Source organism: Trachinotus anak, unplaced genomic scaffold (assembly GCF_046630095.1).
Source record: "Trachinotus anak isolate AG129_WGS33_773 ecotype Australia unplaced genomic scaffold, CSIRO_AGI_Tana_v1 ptg000010l, whole genome shotgun sequence".
Taxonomy (NCBI): domain Eukaryota; kingdom Metazoa; phylum Chordata; class Actinopteri; order Carangiformes; family Carangidae; genus Trachinotus; species Trachinotus anak.
In genome coordinates, this window is record NW_027273861.1 from 2,653,599 (window position 1) to 2,674,102 (window position 20,504).

General features: G+C 45.8%; 2 protein-coding genes across 7 annotated transcripts; both read left to right on the forward strand.

Annotated features, from left to right (window-relative positions):
- Positions 1-2: 2 nt before the first annotated feature.
- On the forward strand, positions 3-19,994 carry slain2 (SLAIN motif family, member 2). 6 transcript variants are annotated; one of them, XM_071486852.1, is made up of 10 exons: positions 3-732; positions 4,697-4,839; positions 13,126-13,293; positions 13,385-13,558; positions 13,647-14,000; positions 14,082-14,231; positions 15,441-15,527; positions 17,469-17,507; positions 18,039-18,246; positions 18,344-19,994. In XM_071486852.1, the coding sequence occupies exons 1-10, from the start codon at positions 248-250 to the stop codon at positions 18,405-18,407; spliced, it is 1,872 nt and encodes a 623-aa protein (XP_071342953.1). In that variant the 5' UTR covers positions 3-247; the 3' UTR covers positions 18,408-19,994. The 6 variants fall into 6 exon arrangements, with proteins under 6 accessions (XP_071342953.1, XP_071342954.1, XP_071342955.1 ...); XM_071486853.1 differs by having other exon boundaries at positions 15,444-15,527; XM_071486854.1 differs by lacking the exon at positions 17,469-17,507.
- On the forward strand, positions 4,946-7,096 carry LOC139626357 (uncharacterized). Its single transcript, XM_071486681.1, has 2 exons — positions 4,946-4,957; positions 5,729-7,096. Exons 1-2 carry the CDS (start codon positions 4,946-4,948, stop codon positions 6,449-6,451), a joined length of 735 nt encoding a protein of 244 aa, XP_071342782.1. The 3' UTR covers positions 6,452-7,096.
- Positions 19,995-20,504: the final 510 nt, after the last annotated feature.

Sequence of the window (20,504 nt, forward strand, 5' to 3'; positions counted from 1 at the left end):
TATCCGCCGCCTGTTGGTCTTTCACAGTTGGTGACGAGTATTATGAAAATGGCCTCGACCCTGCCCGAGAGCTCGAATAACCGGAGAAGATGACGGTGTTGAGCTTTTTAAATCGGCGGAACATCAAAGTGTCTTCTCTGAACACGTAGGTAAAACTGAAGTTAGCAGAAACAAAGGGACCGTCGGCAGGGGAGCGGCTGAAGATACCACAGACCACTGCATATTTTCGTAGGGCTGAGGAGCCACCATGGAGGATATCAACTCAAATATCAACGCGGACTTGGAGGTGCGGAAGCTCCAGGACTTGGTGAAGAAGCTCGAACAGCAAAACGAGCAGCTTCGGAGCAGGTCCACGATATTGTCCTCGTCTGGAGCAATGCCAGGGAACCACAGACCCCTCAGCGCTGGATACGACTCGTCGTCGCTGTCAGCGGGGATGGCAACCGGGCTGGCCGGCTTCCCTGGGGTGGGGTTCGTCGGAACGGGAGGCTACGGTGGGCTTTTGGAGAATAACCGCTGTCTGAGCCCGAGACTGTCCTACGACGGCATCAGCTTCAGGAGGGCGTATGAATGTGAGGGGGCATCGGCTGCCACCTCTGTGTCGAGTATGAACTCACTATACTCAGACACCGCCGGGAGCTACACCGATGAAGGGGAAACATCGATCCTAGATGAGGTGGAAATCTTAGACCTCGAAGACATGGATTGTCTAAACGAGGACGAGGACAGCTGGTGAGTGACAGGCTTGTCTTGGAGGTGTCTTGGCTTTACGGCCGTGTCTCTGTCTTCAGTGCGGGCTGACAGCTTTAATTGCCCGGGCACAGCTGCTCCACACATTAGCTACCATGACAAACGCCTGGCATAAACAGTCCTCCTAGTAGCTTGTCTGAAATCTGAAGTCATCAGCACTGAAGGAGCCTCATTGTGGATCACTGACTGAATGATGTTGTTTGGCAAGTCATGTGGGCGATGCTATGCCCTTCTATGACTACATGACTATAATAAATATGCTTTGTTCCACAGTCAGATCCAAATCTTTTTCCATTATCTTCTACCTCACTTACAGTTTGTGCATTTGTTTCTTAGAGCGATCAGTAGGCCTCGGAGGGTCAGGCTCTCAGCTGTCAGGACCCTGAGGTCCCTGATCATCTGTTGAACCGTTTTGGTGTAATGATGTGGCAGATTGCTTGGCTTGTCATGGCAGCAGTGGCAGGAGATCAGTGTGTACAGCAAAAATGAAAGTTGTTTCCCTGCCCGGCAGTCATGTGGGAGAGGTAGCCATGGTTATATTCCTCCTCTGAATTCCCCTTAGCACACCAGTTGGCACACAAGCTACAAGTGCTCTGCAGCACCAAGTGAGAGATGAGAGATAGGACAGTCAGCTCATCATGCAGGAATAAAAGCTGTGTCAGTGTCATGAAGCTTATCATTGCATTTACAGGGATTACAAACAATGGCTATTAATAACATAAAATGGTCATGTGGAGTGTCTTGTGGATAAAGATGATCACGTAGGACTGCCTGTTATCAGAATGATCCTAATAGCACACATGTCCATCCATACTCCTCTTATAATCCTCTTCCACTACATTGTGTTGGTATTATTACCTCCAGTTCTGAGCATGAATGGTTTTTAAAGTTAGGTGGCTTTGCATAGATACACTTATGAAGTGTAGTCTTTGAAACTCCAGAATAGGAGTGGATTTGTCTCAATCTCTCCTTTCGTCCCAACTCAAGGAAATCCTGTGGAGAGGAAAAGATATACACTGAGATTAGTCTTCCTAACGCCGCTGATGTCAGTCATGGAGACTCGGTAGATGGGTTTACAGAAGCTCTGTTAGGATAGAAATGGAATAGTTATTTCTAGGGCAGCGTTTACTGACTACACATGAACGTAATGATATGACTTCCATGGAAAATGGTCCGTCCTCATTATCTGTCTTGTCAGGAAGGGTTTATTTGATAGGCATCTTCCATGTTAATGACACTGTAATAAGCAGCATTAGGGCGCAGCTCCTTATGTTACTACAGTTACCACAGCTTTTACAACGGCAGACTACATTTGGTTGAATGCCAGCACACAGGATTCGAAACAGTGAAGGATTTCTGGCTGTCAGCATTTAGTGACAAATCATCTGTGTCCGAGTTGTAGGCGTGTTGGTTAAAAAACAAGAGGAATGAGGATGTACAAAAAACAAAGAACAGTGGCTTAACTCTGAAACTAGCCCACAGGGATACAACATGTTTAGAATAAAGAGGGTGGACTTAGCTGCTGCTAATCAGCGTTATGGTTGTTATAGATCCTTTTTCGTGATGTGTTTGCTATGTGATCTACCCATTGTTCCTCGTCTTTCCTCTGTTGCCTGCAGCAGTGGGCCTCTGCCAGCTACTGAGCCTTTGACATCAGACTACTTTCAGACATTGCTCACTCATGCCCAACAGAGCTAGTCTCATTATGCCCTGGCTGTTTGTCTGCCCTCTGGATCAGATTGATATCTGGGATTACTCTGTAGTGCCCAGCTCTCGCCAGCTCCTGTCATAGACTCCTGTAATCCCTGAATTAGCCTCAGACTGGATTTAAAATGCTGCCCACTCCTGCAGCGCTCAGCCTATCAATAGATGATTGTCACGCTCCTTCTACCACATGTGGACTTGACACATATCATTGCCTCAGAGCTGGGAGTTTGTGTATGTCGTCATGTGTCACGTCTGTAGAGATTTAGTCAAGTCAAATTTATTTAGAAAGCACATTTAAACAAGTGCGTGCCGTATAATCAAAATAGCAAAAACTATAAAACAACACAACAAAAACACAAAGACCATATTTAAAGACAAAAATACTACAAAAAACAATAAGACTGTAAACAATTTAAAAAAAGAATTAAAAACCATGGAATAAAGACAGGATTTAAAAAGGCAGTGTAACAGTCATCTTAATATAACAGAGGCAACTCGTTCCACAATTTGGGGGCTACAACCTGCCCTGTGCTTCACATTTGATCTTGGGACAACCGGTCACCGGATCTGAGGGACCTCTATGGGATGTGTGGTTGTAAGAGGTCAGAGAGATAGTTGGTCACAGACACCACTAGGCCCAAATATCAGGACTTATCAGGATCAAGTTTATAAAATTTGAGGAAATTCAAGTTTAGATTTTGTTTAGGCAGTCCAACAATAGTTTTAAAGAGTTGGCATCTCATTTGAAGGAAGGTAAATGTGATTGTCATCTGCATAACAGTGGAACAAGATACCATATTCTGTAAGACTGGATCCTAAGGGGAGCATGGAAAAGGAAAATATGATTGCCTTGAGATTAGGACCCTGAGGGACTCCACAAGGGAGAGGCACCAAGGAGGATACAGACTCATCAAGGCTGACAGGAAAACTTCTGTCAGACAAGTAGGACCTGAACCACTCCACTTTAATACTAACACAGTGCTCCAGGTGAGAGATGAGGATACTGTAGTCTGCTGTGCCAAAAGTAGCTGTGAGACATAAAAGCTTAAGAATCCCCAGAGTCAGTAGTTAATAAAACATCATTAAAAAACTTTTAAAGGTGCAGATTCAGTTCTTTGAAGGACTTCAAAATCCGCCTGGAGCGCCTTAACAATGCCACACGTGTCTGAAAAGATTTCAATTCTATGAAAACAAAATCTTTGAAAGAATGAGAGTTTGGAGATTGGTCTAAAGTTAGAGAGAGCTGATTGGATTATTTGATCAATGGCTGCACTACTTGCTTGAATCTTGCTTGCACAACACCTGAAGTCAGACTGCTGTCCATACTTATGTGGATGTTGGCTTCAGTATTGTCAAAAATCTTTACTACGTGCTGCACTAAAATGTGAATGACGGTCAGTGTGTTGAAGTGAAAGTGTGCAGTCCCAGATTTCAGGCTTGTATTTCTGCGCTTGCTTGCCTTCGCTGTAATGTCTCTGCTTTCATCATGAAAGGACAGCTGCTGACTCAGACTTCTCTTCTTAGAGTAAACTCAACTCCTCTCCTCTCCTCTCCTCTTCTCTTCTCTTCTCTTCTACAGAAATACTGACAGTAATGGGAGTAATGGGCCATTCAGTTACTTTTTGTCCTTATTTTGTACCTTGTTGTGTTCCCATCAATATTAAGGGGGTTTGACAGTTTCAATCAATGCAGCTGACGAAGTGCTGAACCCAGTGCCTTTTTTCACAGGGTTTGGGCTGGTGACACTTGTTCATTCTTAAAATTGCAATGTCCTCACTGCTAAAGGGGACCCCCAGAGACAAGGAACACTGATTTCTGCAAAATCAACACATAAGAGTCAAGATTATATTGACAAGTTTAAAAAAAATTCAGCAAGTCACCAAGTTCCCAACTGTTGGCAGCAGAATCTTAAATATTTAATTGGCCCCAAGACTTCAAATATTTAAGCATGAAATAGATCTGAATTAAAGCAAATAGTAATTTTCAGTGTCAATGAGCAGAGGTACGCAAATGTCTTTCTGCTGCAATGTCATTGCCACTGCAGCATTCTGTGATAAAACAGTTGTTGTCCCCTCAGTCTCATTTCCTCCTCCAGCTACCAGGTCACATCACATGAGGTGTGATAGGTGTGAGCTGTCGGTCATTATTAGAGCAGGAAGATGTGGTGTATGATTGCTGATATTGCTTTTCTCTTCTTTCGATGCACTATGTCAGTTTTGTGTGCTGTTGTTTTCCTCAGGCTCTATGAGACGAAACTGAACAGTCCCCTGCAAAAAGCCTTGAGTCCTATTGTGTGGTGCCGCCAAGCTCTTGACAACCCCAGTCCTGAGATGGAATCAGCCAAGCGCTCCCTCATCCACAGACTGGACCTCACCATGTCAGGTAAACGGCGACAGTGGACGTGAAACATGTAGAGTGTCAACTTGTCAGCAGCAGTAGAAACAATAACAGCAACACCCATTAACACTAAATTCATCTGTCTTTTGCGATGTCAAGGAACGTCAGCTGCAAAATAGCACCACTGGAGTCTGCAGCGTTTCACTGTCTTGCCAATGATGCTAATAATCTTTACTGAGACACCTGCTTCAGTTTTGTTGTTTTAGTAAAGGTCTGCCCACATGTGTCTGTCTCTCTTTTTTTTTTGTCCTGTCCCAATGTCATTGGCAAGCAGTATGAGTGGTCTGGATGCCTTGTGTTGTTGGGGCAGATTTACTGTGCGAAGGAGGAGTGTGAGATACTCCTCCTATCGCATATTTTAACTTTATTAAGACAACCGGACCGCATCAGGAATGAGAGTGGACAGGAAGAGGAAAACAGAGAGAATATATGGGGAAGAGGAAAATGGGAGTGAGGAGACGGGGAAAAACAATAACAACAGCACAACAACAGAAAAACAACCACAGTAACAATAACAATAGCTAATAATATCCACATTTATGGTCACTCTATAGTTCTTAACCATTAGATGCTCCGTATGTGTATATGTGTGTGTGTGTGTGTGTGTGTGTGAATCTGTCTGTGTGTGTGTGTATGAGGGAAGGGGTAGGTAGGTGTGCGTGTATGTATGTGTATGTGTTCATGTGTGTATGCAAGTGTGTAGCGATTTGTCATTGGATGTGGTGGGTAATTGATGTGGGGGCTGCAGTAACAGCGCCCCCCAGACCAAAGGCACAGGAGGCCAGAAACCAGGCCACCGAGACTCCCAGCCACCCCCAGAGCCCAAGGACCCACGGCAGCATGCCCCCCCCGGTAGCCACGTGCCTGACCCAAGGAGGTGCCCACAAGGGAGTACAGAGGCAACAGCCCCCAGCGCAAGGAGGCCCGTAGAGGGACAGCGGCAGGAAGCCCCAGAGCCAGCCCGCGACCACCAACCCCAGCGCGAGCCGGACCCAGAGCCAAATGGCCCCGGCAACTGAAGACCCGCCCGCACCCCAAGCGGAGAGCCCGCCACACACCGGAGAGGCCCCAACCCCCCAGCCCCCGCCCACCCAGCGGGAAAGACCCCAGCCAGCCGTGGCGGCCCGGTATTCCGGCCCCAGTGACCCTGCAGGACAAATGGGGGAAGGAGGGCAGACGGAGTCCCCACCCCCCCGCCAGGAAGCCAAGCCCGGGGGGACAGAGAACAGCAGGCCCCTCCGCCCAGCCCCAAACCCAATCCCCCAAATCCGCTGGCGGGGCCCAGGGCATCCCAGAAATGCCCGGATTACCCGCCGGAGCCCCGAACCCCCGCAGCATGGCCACAGCCCCCACCCAGCCCGCCACCCACAAGAGGAAGCCGCCCACCCCCACCAGGGCCACCCATGACATCCCCGCAATGGATCTTCTTACCCCACATGGCAGGCTCCCCGCACAGTCAACACGGCACCAGGGACAGATAGACAGGGGGGCCATCCTCTCCCCACCCTATGTCTGGTGTGGGTGCAAAGTGTGTATGTGTGGGTGTGCGTATGAGTGCGTGAGTGAGTTGGGTGTGTGGGTGACTATAGTGCCTTAAAATTGGGGGAACGGTCAGGGCATGGGCGCCCCACCGCTAACAGGCGGTTGGGTCCTCCCTGCCCTTCCCTACTCCCAAAGCCCTAGTGTCGTATGGCTTGTGTGTCGTGTGGATGACTAAGGTGTATTAAAATTAAGGGAGCAGATGGGGCATGGGTACTCCACCGCTGGTAGACGGCAGAGTCTCACCCGCCCCATCCCACCCCCCAAGGCCCTAGTGTCATGTGATATCTAATGTGCATTTAAAATTGAGGAGCAGCACAACAACAATAGCAGGGCCTGTGTGCAGTCCTGCCCACCAACCTGCCTCATCCCCGCACTGCCCCTCAGAGGCCCTACTGTCATGTGGAATGTGGTGTAGTGGAGCAACAAGGGCAGGCGAGGCATGTACCCCCCCACTGGGGCCAGATCCCTGACTGGCCCCAATACGTTCTCCATCCCTGCGCTGCCCAGCCAGCGGGGAGCCGAGCCGGGGTGCCCAGAGATGCCTTCAGGCGGCCCCAGCGGTAGGGCCACCACCCCTGCAGGGGCAAGCTGGAGGGGCACAGACCCGCCGCACATAACGAGACCCCAGTCAGGTGCCCAGGATGGGACATCCAGACCCACCGACAGGGAGCAGCACAGACAGAGCCCAAGGCCCCCCCCCCCCCCCCCCGGACAAAACACAAAACATCTTCATCAATTTGACAACACTTGTGCTGCAAATACTGACAACACAACGGTTTCAAGTGTTTCAGGAGACACAAATAAGTGATGAACCCGGCTGGGTTGCATTTTTTTGTGTTGTGTTTTTGAAGTTAAAAACACTGAACAAGACATGTGCATGGATGTATTGTGATATATTTATTACAATACATCCATGGAACTGCGTCCCAGCAGGTTCATCACTTTTTTGTGTCTCCTGGAGTCACTTAAATTGTGTTGTTAGTATTTGCAGCACGTGTTGTCAAATTAATGAGGATGTTTTCAGAATTAGTTTGTGTTTTGTGTATTTGCATGTGTTTTCTAAGTTGCAGTGCGTTGAGCTCTCAGGGCCACTGTACACTAGTGCTCTTCATCTGTATTACTAAAGTCATTTTCTTCCTGTCAGATAAAAATCTTGACTACAGTAAAACAATGTAGTTCCTTATTCCTGACACACACGTTGAGGCACAGGCTGTAGTGAAACAGCAGTGACTTTCCACAGCTGTGCCAGGCTGCTGGTCAGTGAATCTGTCAGAATTGTTACTCCAGTGGTAACATTATGTCAAGGGTCGGTTGTAAATCATTGTTGTATATAAGGCAAATGTGTAATTATTGATCCAGCAAAGTAGAGATCATTCAGAAATGCAGAAACAGCTCTTCTTGGTGGACAGATGAGAGGAGGAGGATGATACTAAAAGCTTCGATAATAATCTCACAATTTCCTTTTATTGGTTGTTAAAGCACAAGAAGACATTTATAAAACATATGTAGATAAAAAGTGCTTTATGCTGCAATCATTTATTTCTTCAACTACTGTTACAACAGCTACATGCAACTACAAACACCGCACATATGGATGTAGTTCTCCTGTGTAGCTCAGCTTCCCTTATTCTGAAAGGAAGCTGAACTCCTCACACGTACCTGTATGAACAGCAGTGGCTGTAGTTTTATGAGCAGCTGGCAGACAGATGAGCTGATGTCACCTGAGAAACAAATCACTGGCAACTACAGGTTGGTGAAAGCACCAGGGTTTAATGAAGTTGTTAAAGGGTCTGTGAGAGTATGTGTGTGTGTGTCTACTCTAGGGAGACTTGTTGTGATAAGGGATTAAATGTGCGGTGAATGACTGTCAGACCTGCAAAGGCGAAGCTGAGCAGGTCACCAGACTGTTGTGTTAAAGGACCCAGTTGTCCTCTTTAGTTACTCCTTTGGAGAATAATACATAATTTCTGCTTCACCATGGGGTATGCAAAATATTTATCATTTTATGCCAGAGGATTGCACGTAAGGGGCTGAGGACCTGTGGAGTATTCACTTATTTATACTCACATCTGTCAAAGTTTTCTTTCTCTCTGATGCACCACAGTCTCCTCAGAAATTCAAGGCAGGATGGATGTGAACTAGTGTTACAGTGCAAGACCTGCCTCAGATCTGTGACAGCTCATCAGTATCTAAGTGGCATCTGGACCCCTCAGTGTGTTGGTATACTTCTGTGGTTGGGGATGGCAGAGCCAATCAGGAGAGGAGCTGTGCAGCGCTGGTCTTCCACTAATTATAGGAGGCCTCAAAGCCTCACAGCTAAACTGAGCGGGGTCATTTCCATTTTGACGGTGGTATGCCCATGTGACTGTTAGATCATGTTGAGCAATAGACCACTGATGGTCATCTGGGGAAGATGTGATCTTCTCTGTTGTGCAAGACTCCACCTAAATACACACACACCTCCTCATCCAAGGGCACTGAGATCTGTTTATAGTGGCTGGGGCAGTGGATCCAAGTAAGTCAGGTTTGTCTCCTCATGTGTCATAGACCACATTAGCATGAACATCTGCTGTGTTCAGAGATGTTTGGGTGATAAATCTAAGTCACACGTGTAATTCAGCCTCCATCAAAACACAGAGAGAATGGTTTTTGACTCCTCCCCCTTTATGATGACCTGTATGGGCTGGACAGAGCATGTAGCCCAAAGTGACCCTTTGTAAACAACACACCCAATCTGTGCAGCAGCTGACTCATACTACAAATAACTAGCCACTGGAGTGGGGTTTATGGAAGCATGCTCATAAGTGGTGATATCATCACTGAAGGTGTGGAAGGAGGATAACGTCACCCTCCATGGGCCTGATATCACCCACCCTACCCCCCTCCCCTCTCTCCTCAGTTGGCACTGATGGTGTCATCACTTCCACAGAGGTTTGCAAAAAGACAAAACCACTAGATTCTTCTATGAAGTCTTGGTTCAAACATTTAAATTGAGTAAATGAAGCATCCAGTCAAGACACTGGCCAAGATTTTTGTTACAAAAAAAAAAAAAAAAGCTCCTTTTTGGCAAATCTTCAGCACCACACTCTGAGCACTCATGAGTGTGAGTGAGACTCACCACAGACACACCCTCATTGCCCCCAGCTACTCTGCTTCACACCCGCTTTCTCACAGGAGCACGGAAACCCTGTTGCCATGGCATTGGTTGAGTTTGTGTCAAAGGAATTTAAAAGAAAAAAAAAATCTTAACCTCACTTGTAGACGACTGGAGCCACAGTGAAACCCTCCTGCCATCCTGAGACGTGACAGATATGAGGGAGATAAGAGATGTCTCTGTGCAGCGAGTGCACACTCATACAAGGCAAGCACATATTTAACACTTGACTTTGAGTTTTATTGTCAACAGTGACCAAGCCCTTTGTCTGTACACACACTGTTCAAGTCATATCCCAGATGACGTGTCTCTGTTATGTAACTAATAACAGGGAGGAGACGCTGTGAGATAGTTGCCTGAGTTGTCTGCACTATTTTATTCATTTCAGGAGATACCTATAAGCAGTTGAAACATGTTGCAAGGTCTGAACAGTTTTTTTCTACAGTGCTGCTCCACTGCACATACAGAACCCCACAGTTTCCCACCACTGTCACACAGCTGATCTGCCCTATTTCTGCCTCCCTCAGCCTCACACCGCACAGTTAGTTTGCCTCCTCCTTGCATGTCTCTGCCAGCTTTATCCATTTTCTCCTTTGTGCTGTTTATCTCTTTCATTTATAAAAGCTTCTCTGTTTGCTCCTCTCTTGTGATGTGCTTGAAGCCCTCTGCAGCTGTTTTGAGCCATTCTTTCTTTTATTTTGTTTTTTATATCAAACAGACCTCAATACCAAGCTTTGCCTTCAGTTTCATCCTCAAAATTTGAGCCCCACAGGCTTTAATTTTCTGTTAGGCTCTTTTTTTTTTTTACTGTGGAAACTGACCTCAAGTTTCCACAGGCTCAAAAGCCAAGACAGAAATTCCTCTAATACAGTTTCATATCACAGTAAAGTTCCTCTCCAGACATGTTTTAAACTATGGAAAAAATACTGAGCTGTGATTAATATTTTGTTTAACCTGGTTTTACAACATAAAAAGTGAAAAAAAAAATCTAAAACTGGTGCTGGAATCAGATCTACACTTACTTCCTCATTCAGAAATCTGGATCAGGCCTTGGCCCTGCCCACCACCTGCTTGCTCCAGGTCTCCAGGTGAAAGAATAGAGAGTATCAAGATGGTTAGAGGAGGAAACTTCAGAGAGAGTTTGTGAACTATAATTTTTCCGTCGACATCTTGGTTTTTTGAGACCAGGAGAAACTATATTTGGACGAGAAGGTGGAGCTGAGGAGGAGTGAGGGGTGGATCTGACCTGCTCTGTACTCTATCCTGATTGTCTGGCAGGTCACTGTGTGTGGTGCAGTCTGTCAATCACACAGTGGCCCTGCCCTAATGCATCCCCAGATTTACGGTCTATTTTCCTCTAAATGGAGCATAATTTTAGAAGACTTGAAACTAGAGAATGAGACCAAAAACTCATCAGGAAAACGTATACTGAGGTAATAAATCAAGAAGTAGAGCCATTTTCACATAGACTTCGATACAATCAGACTTCTTTTTACTGGCGAGGTTTCAGGTGTATTTAGCCCCGCCCCACTGTCCCCACAAGATGACAGGATTGGTTCCTCAGGTTCTGTGACATATGAATCCCTGACTGTCTGAATCTGTTTTTATGAGACTATCATTGGTTCACTGCAGGTCAAGGTGGAAACACTCAGTCATGGTGGTGACTGATTATTTCACTTATCATTTCTTGTATTATATTAAAAAAATCACATGGATGTTAACAAGGTTCTTTTCTCGTCTTTTGACTTCTCTTTGTTTTAGGACATGAGGATTTGAGGACACACTATTTTAGTTGGTCCCTGTGCAGCAGATCCCTTAAGACGGGTCTGTGTCTCTTTCTAGTGACAAGGTGCCGGTAGGATGACTGTGATAGGACACACTGTCATCTAAACACCTCCAGAGTGTTTCACACTGACTCCTGGCTGGGTTCATAAAGGCTGCAGTCGCCTCACCACTTTGTAGCTTAAGCCCAACCAGTGTGTTGTGTCAAGAGGACAGCTTCCTGATCTTAGAGAATGTGATTCCCCTGCTTCATTGTACAAAGCAACTCACACACACACACACACACACACAGATGATTCATGGTTGTTTCTTTAGCCACAGGGAAACACAGCTGAGCCTCTGAGCACTTTGTTTAATCTTGACTGGTTGATATTCAAGGTTAGTTTCAGCAGGTGAACTGATTTAGTCTGTTCTTAAAAGGAAAATAAAGTGTCCAGTGGTTAAAAGTGTTACAGAGCTACATGTTAAGGTGTTGTTGACATTCCTCAGTAGTTGATCCGTGCAGACGGCACTAGGGTGGACATGATGGTTCTCCTAAATAATGCAGGAGGACAGAGTGCAGAGCACCCGGAGATGGAGAAAGTGAAGGAGCAATGTGGAAAGAGGAGGTATCTGATCTTAAAAGGCTCCTTCCCAGTCACCCCCACCCAGCTGTGTAAACACATCTACTCAGAGAGGGGAGGAGAGAAACAGAGGGATGGGTAGAAGAGTGCACTCTGAGACACTAACCCTCCAAACCACCAAAACCATCCCAGTGACCAGGTCTGATCTCATGATCGAGACTGGGGACTCTGTAGACTGGAGCCTCTGGCTGCTGCTTCACTGGGTTTCACAGAGAATAGCATTGTGCGCTCATTGACTGTGCGCATGGATTGAATGGCGTGTATTGTTAAGTGTTTCCCCCAGCTAATGGTGTGGGAAGTCTCTGTTAGGCCCACATTCAGCATATGGTGGAAGAAACTGAACCAGATCACCAGCACGCTGCAGAGCCGGCTCTCAGGAAACACTGCTGCTGGGATGGTCAACAGGCTCCATCAGGGTCCCGAATGAGCTACAGAAGTTAATGAAGTTACTACTGAAGGAACGACTGCATAATATAGTATAAAAAATTATACTGGAGAAATTATCTGACTGATTTTTCAATAACTAACCCATCAGGCAGAGATTCTTCATCATCTGCTGAAGGTTTTAACTCCTTACCACACTGATCTGATATAAAGCAGCTTAAATAAGGTAATTATGAAATTACAGACTGAATGTGTAATGACTCATTACACCCACCATGAATACTGGTGCTGCCATAGAATAAGATGTAAAATAAGATGCACATAGACCTCAACCAGCTGATTCTCTTAGGGTTGTGGGGTCACTGCAGCCAATCCCAGCAGGCACTGGGCAAGGGTACACCCTGGTCTATCACAGGTCTCACATTCACACCTCTGGGGGATTCTAACCTAAGCTGCACGTGGGAAAGATGGTGGAGTACCTGAAGGAAACCCACACAGCCACAGGGAGAGGATGAAAACTCACCACAGAAAGGCTGCAGTAGGTTCGAACCCAGAGCCTTGTTGCTGCGAGGACAGTGCTAACCACTGCTAATGCCAATGAATCAATGTCTGTACTAATGCAGAGTAATGTCAGAGAGAGAGTGAGCATTTGCACTACAGGTTCTGAGACTGTAGAGTAACCTGTCTGAGCACATGTGGACTGCAGCTTTCAAGACCACGTTTTGTGTTTTTGATCTTCTGATGTGGTGTGGACTCATGTTTGACCTCTGCTCTGTGACTCTGCAGCCAACAAGCGCAGGAGCCTGTATGGAAGCCCCTACAACCAGCAGGGTTACGGAAGCCCATACAGCACAAATGCAGCCAACAGCCCTTACAGCAGTGGCTTCAACTCCCCCTCCTCCACCCCCAGCAGAGTGCCCATTGTCAGACAGCAGCTAATGCCTGGGAACGCAGGTATGGGGCCCTCAGTGGTTCAATAACAGTTACTGAACATCTGTTGTTGTTAGTGTTGTTGAGTATGTGTCACAAATTATTACTTCACTAGTACACCAGCGAAACGCAGCGGCAGAGAGGAATCCTCCGGCAGTGAGCCCACAGTCCTCTGTGGACAGTGAGCTGAGCACCTCAGAGATGGACGAGGACTCGGTGGGCTCCTCGACGACCTACAAACTCAACGATGTCACCGATGTTCAGATACTGGCGCGCATGCAGGAGGAGAGTATGTACCTGAACCGCTGTCCTCTGCAGTAGCTTTGTCCAGTTTCCAGTCACCAGAGTTTTCTCACAACTAACCTGTTTGTATTTAGGTTTGAGGCAGGACTACGCTGCAACAGCATCCAGACGGAGCTCCGGGTCTTCCTGCCACTCGTTGCGACGCAGCACCTTCAGCGACCAGGAGTTAGATGCACACAGTCTGGAGGACGAGGAGGAAGCGGTGCACCCAGCCTTCCACCTGCCCTCCAGCCGCTTCAGCCCCTCCCCTCGGCACTCTCCCCGCGCCTCCCCCAGGAATTCGCCCCGCTCCCGCTCCCCTGCTCGTTCTATCGACTACAGCCACAGCCGCGGCTCACCTCAGCCCATCATCAGCCGCCTGCAGCAGCCTCGCCACTCGCTGCAGGGCCACGGGCACGACCTGCAGACCAACGTGGTGAAGAATGAAGGTAAACAGAGCTAGCAGAGGTGGAGGACGGGACTCTGGGCACCGCAACTTGACCTCATTCTCTCGTGTGCTGCTGTTGTAGAAAAGCTGCGTCGGAGTCTCCCCAACCTCACACGCTCCTCGGCGGCGGCTCAGGCTCAGGCCCCAGAGCCTGTCAAGAACAGCCGCAGCTGCGAGTCCAACCTGCAAGTGCCAAACGGTGGCTCTCCCCGACACCAGAGCCAGTCTGCCAGTGAGTGTTGTGACACACACACATACACACACAACATGTCATGTGTCAAATTGATTTAATTTAACTTCAAAACACAGAAACTTTTAAAAGTTGTAAACAATTCTTCTGCCTCAGTAATGAGCAGACTCAGAGTGTCAGATTCATTATTGATTTCACTGTGTTGTCTGATGACATTAACATTTGTTCTGCTCTCACAGTCAACTGAACATTCAGCAACATGACAGGCTGTGTAATCTGTTGTTACTCGTTGTGCAAGTGGGGACTCTGTTAATCCCTCCGGCTACACCTGCAGGATCAGGCTGTGTTGCTTTGTAGTGCCATGGCTTTGGTGTTTGGGGATCCTCTTTGGTCATTTTCAGTTGTAATATCTTTTATTGACACACATCCTCCCTCTTATCATCCTGGCATAACTTTCTCTTCAAAGAAACACTCTCATCCTGCAAAATTAGTGCATGGCGCCAGCAACACTGAGAATCCACATCGACTCCTCACCTCAGCGACACTGAAGGGTTTTATGGTTTTTAAGAGTTTAGATAGATCTCACCTCTTTGAGTTCAGACTATCCATCTAATTTAATCCTGTAATTGCAAATAAAGGTAATGGTGTTGTCCTTAATCCAGGAACAGTAATCCCACTCTGTTACTAGAGGCAGAGAGGGCTGGGGTCAAAGGGCAGGTTTCAGCTGGTTAAACATGTAGTGACTCTTTATCATGTCTCGACCAGCGCTCTGAGGGACAGGCCGTCCATGTGGCCTGAGCCTTAGGACCTTTCATACATTAGAGCCAGAGATCTATATGTTTTTACATAGACTTATGTATGCTTAAGTTTAAAGGGTGTAATTCTACAGTAGAGACGTTTGCAGTCAGGACAGTTGGGTGAACTCTTCCGCTTTGAGCTTTGGCTGAGCTTGGGCATGTGAGACACCTCAATTCCTGCCTCTCTCACTGACTTCCCTTCACTGTAAAGCATGTGTAACCCAAACCAGCCTCCTCCTCTCTGTCTGTCTGTGCTGACATGGGTAGACTGGCTGTTAAACCTGACAGTGGCACCGCTGCTCCTCTGCCTGAATGAAGCTGTGGAGCCCTCTAGTGGCCTCAAACTGCACCTCTGGCTTGTATGGCTCCCAGTGCCTCCACAGCCTCTTTTAACACCAGTAATCTCAGACAGGATGACGTCTGACTCCCGTGTTGAAATGTCCCTGTTTTCCAGCAGCAGCTCAACTCCCAAGATACTCGACCCCCTCTCGTTCCTCCCCGAAACCCAAACAACACCTCCAAAGCCCAACAGCCCTGCGAGGTAACAGCCTGCTCCTAAACCAGCTGGAGGCTGTGAGATCGATCTCTCACACAAACACATGCACTATTTCTGATGCACTATCTACAGTCAGCTCCCTGTGTACTCAAAGTGTAGACTGCTGATGCACATGAAATGTAAAGGATGTGAGGGAACTCTGAGTGCAGCTTCAGCTTCTGTGTTGTTGCTTTCTCAGGGAGGCAGAGCAGGGTGGTTGTTGACAGAGACCAGCCGGAGTTAATCAGGAACTCCCACAGATTTGCCCCCGCGCTGAGAGGATTTAACTTTCACGGCTTAAAGAGAGATGATTCTATAAAACCATAAAATTGATCATAGAGGCTCAGTGTTGTCAAAACAGTGATTCTTTGCTGCTGCTGCTTCATGGTAGACAATAACAATCTCATTACTGTCACTCAGGTCTGCCTGGTTACATAACAACACAAGTGTCATTCATCTGTCCCTCCTCAACTGTGACGGCATTATAAAGACTTAAGACATTACTATTTTTCTTGCATCATTGGCAAATTTTACACAAGTCATGTTGTCATTATTATAAACAGTGGGTCTAAGTACCAAAAACCATCTCAGTGTAGTTTTACATTTTCTCTCTCAGGCTTCTCTCTGGAGTTTTAGTGGTGGTCAGCCAATCAGAAGAGAGAATCTGAACCTCTCTTCTGATTGGCTGACTGATTGACTAAAAATATAGCAGATTTTAGATAAACACTCAGAGAAACCATATCCTGCAAGGGTGGATGGTGGTACGGACATGAGTGAGGACAGTGACTGCTTTGTTGTGACATCACAAAGTTCCAGAAGTCCTGACGGCTGGTTTTAAGGCTCAGTTTCTGAATACAGGCTGTGTGCATTTCTCTGTGGACTGAGGTTTTGATACTTTCACAGTATTAATATAGAACCTAGACCGGCTTTATAATCAAAAACACATGGACATCTACCTTTAGACTGGATGGACCTAAAGCACTAATTCAGCCCTACGAGCTCCGTTGTCTTTGTGCATTTATGTCATAGGCTTATTATACTTTACAATAAACAAAATAGCCAACCTTTCATTGTGCTCTTAAATAGTTTGCATTTAGTTGACATTTTTCAACAGTGTAAACTGCAGCTTCCTTGTTACTCAGTTGATCACATGATGTGTTTTTTTACCTGACAAAGGAACAAGTTGGTGGTCTCCACCAGAAACAGCTTCTCCTAAATAATCTGTTAGTTTAGGTCAACTAACTGGTTAAATGCGATAATGTTACAAGTCAAATTAATTTCCTCATTGTCCTTCATTAAAAAAGAAAAAAAAATACACATAAAAACAGTTTTATGTATATATTTTTTGTTACAAGTGGCCACTTTATTAAGAACAACTGTGCTAAGTTCAGTTTTTGGTGACATTATTGGAAATGTTTGAATATTTTGAATGGGCTATATTAATAATATATTAATAATCCATTAATATTATATTATTTTAATATTAGAAACAATTCTCAACATAATTCAATTTATAATAAATATAATAGGCATAAAACTACACTTCATGGCACAGCAGATTGTTATTGCATTAGACTGTAGAGGTGGACCTAATAAAAGCTGTTTACCTTTAACCTGAGACCTGATGAGGTCCAGCGCCTCTGCTGTCACTACGCCGAGCTGTTACACATGTACCAAAGGCTCCATTACAGTTGTAACAGCAGCTTGTGCCTAACATGCTAATACCTCCCTCACCATCCCATCACTGTCCATGGCCACACTTACACATAACCTGAAGACATCACTTGCCACGTGACAAGAAGGATCTCTGCTCATTGATCAAGACTTGTGTAAGGTGACAGTTTGTTTAGGAAACAAACAGTAAGACACCAGATCAAAGCCCATCCTCAGCACCTTCCTCCCAGCTGTGAATTAAGGCCTGTCTCTGTTGTCTTCGTCTTTGTCTAGTCCCACTCTCCTGTTGCTTTGGAGAAGAAGGTGATTTCAGTGAGTATTCACTGAGGGTTTCCACCTTTTTTAAATATTGTGATTGTGGTTCCACGACGTGGGTGTATCGATGTTGTGCTGCTGGTTTTCACTGGTATATGCTGTGTGTGTATCACCTCATGACTTCATGTGTAAGTTTGTGGTAGATATGTTGAGTCAAGAACTTCATGTTTCCATGTGTCCAGTAGATTTTTGTGTGTAGGCATCATATTTGCACATATTTATTAGGAGCACCGAGATGCAATTGTCTAACACAGTCTAATACAACAGTCCTGCAGTAAATCAGTGCAATGAAATTTATGTTTCATGTTCACAAACTGAACTTTGTAACTGTCATGACGGAGGATTTAATCCAGGACTGTTGAGTGAGACCACATGAGTTTCGGCTGGGTGTTCCTAATAAGAGAGAGTATCTACCTCATACCATTGTGCTCCTGATCATCACTTCACTGTTAAACTAGTGACAGACTGAAACCTGTAAAAGCACAATCCAGTTCCACCTGACTGTGTTCCTGCTCTGCCTGTCTCCAGTCCCCTCTCCCAGTAAACTGAGAACCCCCGCCACCCCGTCCCCTCTGGCCTTGAGGCAGCCGGTAAAGGCCACACCCAACCCCGGCTCTGCCACCTCCACCCCCACCCGCTCCCTGGCTCCTCCGCGCAGTGGCCTGCCCCGTCCCAGTGTTTCAGCAGGAGGGAGCATCCCTTTGCCTCGCAGCAAGCTGGCCCAGCCTGTGCGCAGGTAAGTGCACCACAGACACACGGGCCACATGTTGTACCTCTGTACATGTCAGATGTTAGTGTAGACGAAATTCACATCTCGAATCTCCTCCTGTCAGATCTCTTCCTGCTCCTCGGACGTACAGCAGCGCAGGAGACAACTGGAGAGAAGGTTGTTACTGAGGCGGCCAGCAGGGGGCTCTCCAGTCAAATTATCAACACAAGGAGGCAAACAGTACAACATGGCACTTTATCCAGCTTGGTAACTTCTACAGTGAAGAGATAGAAATACAGAGATTGTCCCAAAACTATATACAAATCAGAACCATCATGTTTCTCTGTGGGGACTGGCACTGGAGGGGTCAACAGCCCAGAAAATGCCAAAGAAACCAGGCCGACTCCAGCTCCGCCAGCAGAGGACACGTCACCTGCCTGCGTTTGACTGCAGTCATGTGTCAGACAGTCATGTCACTACATCGCCCAGCTCCACTCACCCCCCGTCCCCCCGCCCCGTTCTTCTTTCCCCTCCCTCAGGTTGAAATGTTTCCACACATTTCTCTCTTTATGCTCTGTGTTTAACAGATGTCGGTGAGCGATCTCTATGATGATGCTGTGCAGGTGAACTGTCCTGTAACGTTAGAGAGTTATTGATGTGTTGCAACAGTGGAAGCACCTCTGTGTGGGTATGACATATAAGAATCTTTCCTCTTGTAAAATCAGCCAGAATGTATGCACAAGTTTGCTTTGGAAATTATTTATTCAAATTATTTAAGAAGTGTATGTCCAAACGTCCATATCAGTATTTTGCTTTCAGAATTCAGTTGTTAAAAATGTACATTTTGAACCTCAATTTCAAGCTAAATCTCCAAAGCCTTTTTTTTTTTTTTTTTTGTTCGTTAGTTTTCAAATCAGGACTTGTGAGGAACCCGGGTGATCAATGACGCCTCGGCCAAAGCCTCAGTTCTGACGTTTACCACAGTTTGCCAAGATTATAGTTTTCCATCAAAGTGCTTAGATGGGTCAGTTTCAGTCCAGGTATGAGTTATATCTGATGTCAAACTCCAGCTATTGAGAAAGAAACCTGAGCTCAAAAACAGATTTTATCCCCATTCACACATTCAGCCAATGAAGCTGAGAAATCTTTGATGTTGTCCATTAAATTCCCACAAACAGATTCATCATTGTGTATCGTTCATGCCATGAAAAAAAAGGAAAAATATCGTGAGTGAGTTGACAGGTGGAATAAACTTACTGGCGTTTACCTCTTGTGCTATGACAATAAATCAACAGGTGTGCCAGTGTTAGGGAAGCTCTTCTGGTAATTGGTGTGCTGGGTGTCCTTAAACTAGTGCCTATAATTTAAAGTTTCACTTGAGTTTGAACATCTTGTTTTGTATGTTTTATCATTTTGTGCCATCTTCTTGGTTTGCCAATATAATTTGCAGTTTTGCATCTCTGCTTGACTGATTTGCTTGCCTGTTTGTTTTTTTTTGTAAATGAATCAATACCTTTATAATTGCTTTAAAAAAATGTTAAATATGCGCCTTCATATTTATAACTAATTACTCATTATGTAAATGAAACTATTTATTGAAGAGAGGTGCCTCTGTCAAAGCTCAGATTCAGTGGGAAGCCAGAACGAATGTTGCAAAAAGACATACCACACCTTTTGTGTGACAGTTTTTGTTATTGAACTTTTTTTTATATCCACAAACATGACATTCGGTTTCCCTGTGTAAAGTCACATTTCAAATAAAAGCTGAAAAGTTGTTCTCTTGTTTCTCTTGTTTTTTGACTTGTGCAGAATAAAAACAATAAAGGTTACCGTACATGGAGTGAGTACAGAGCCAGTTCAAGCATTAATCATCCTGCAGATCAAGATTTTTGTGCAAACTGTGTGTAACATTGGAGTGTAAAATCATTATTTCATGTGCAATGGCTCAAATGATGACTGAACTCTCCTGGAAGAATCGAAGCTCGTGAAAACATGAAGAGATTCACAGATAATAACCATTTATCTATTAATCTAAAGGACACAGTACAATGTGTCAGGGTCGGTTATTTTTCAGTTGTGTCAGTGCCAGGATAAGAAACCTGTGACTCTCCACCTCCAGGTCAGAGTGTTTCACACTTTCAGATGAAGTGTGCAAAGGAGACGGTGCAACAAACTTAGTGAACGTGACTGAAGACAAGTAACGGGACGCCCCGCTGCTCACACACATCTGAGACACACTGTCTTCAAACATTAAACACACACTGAGTAACTTCTGGCCCTCAGGG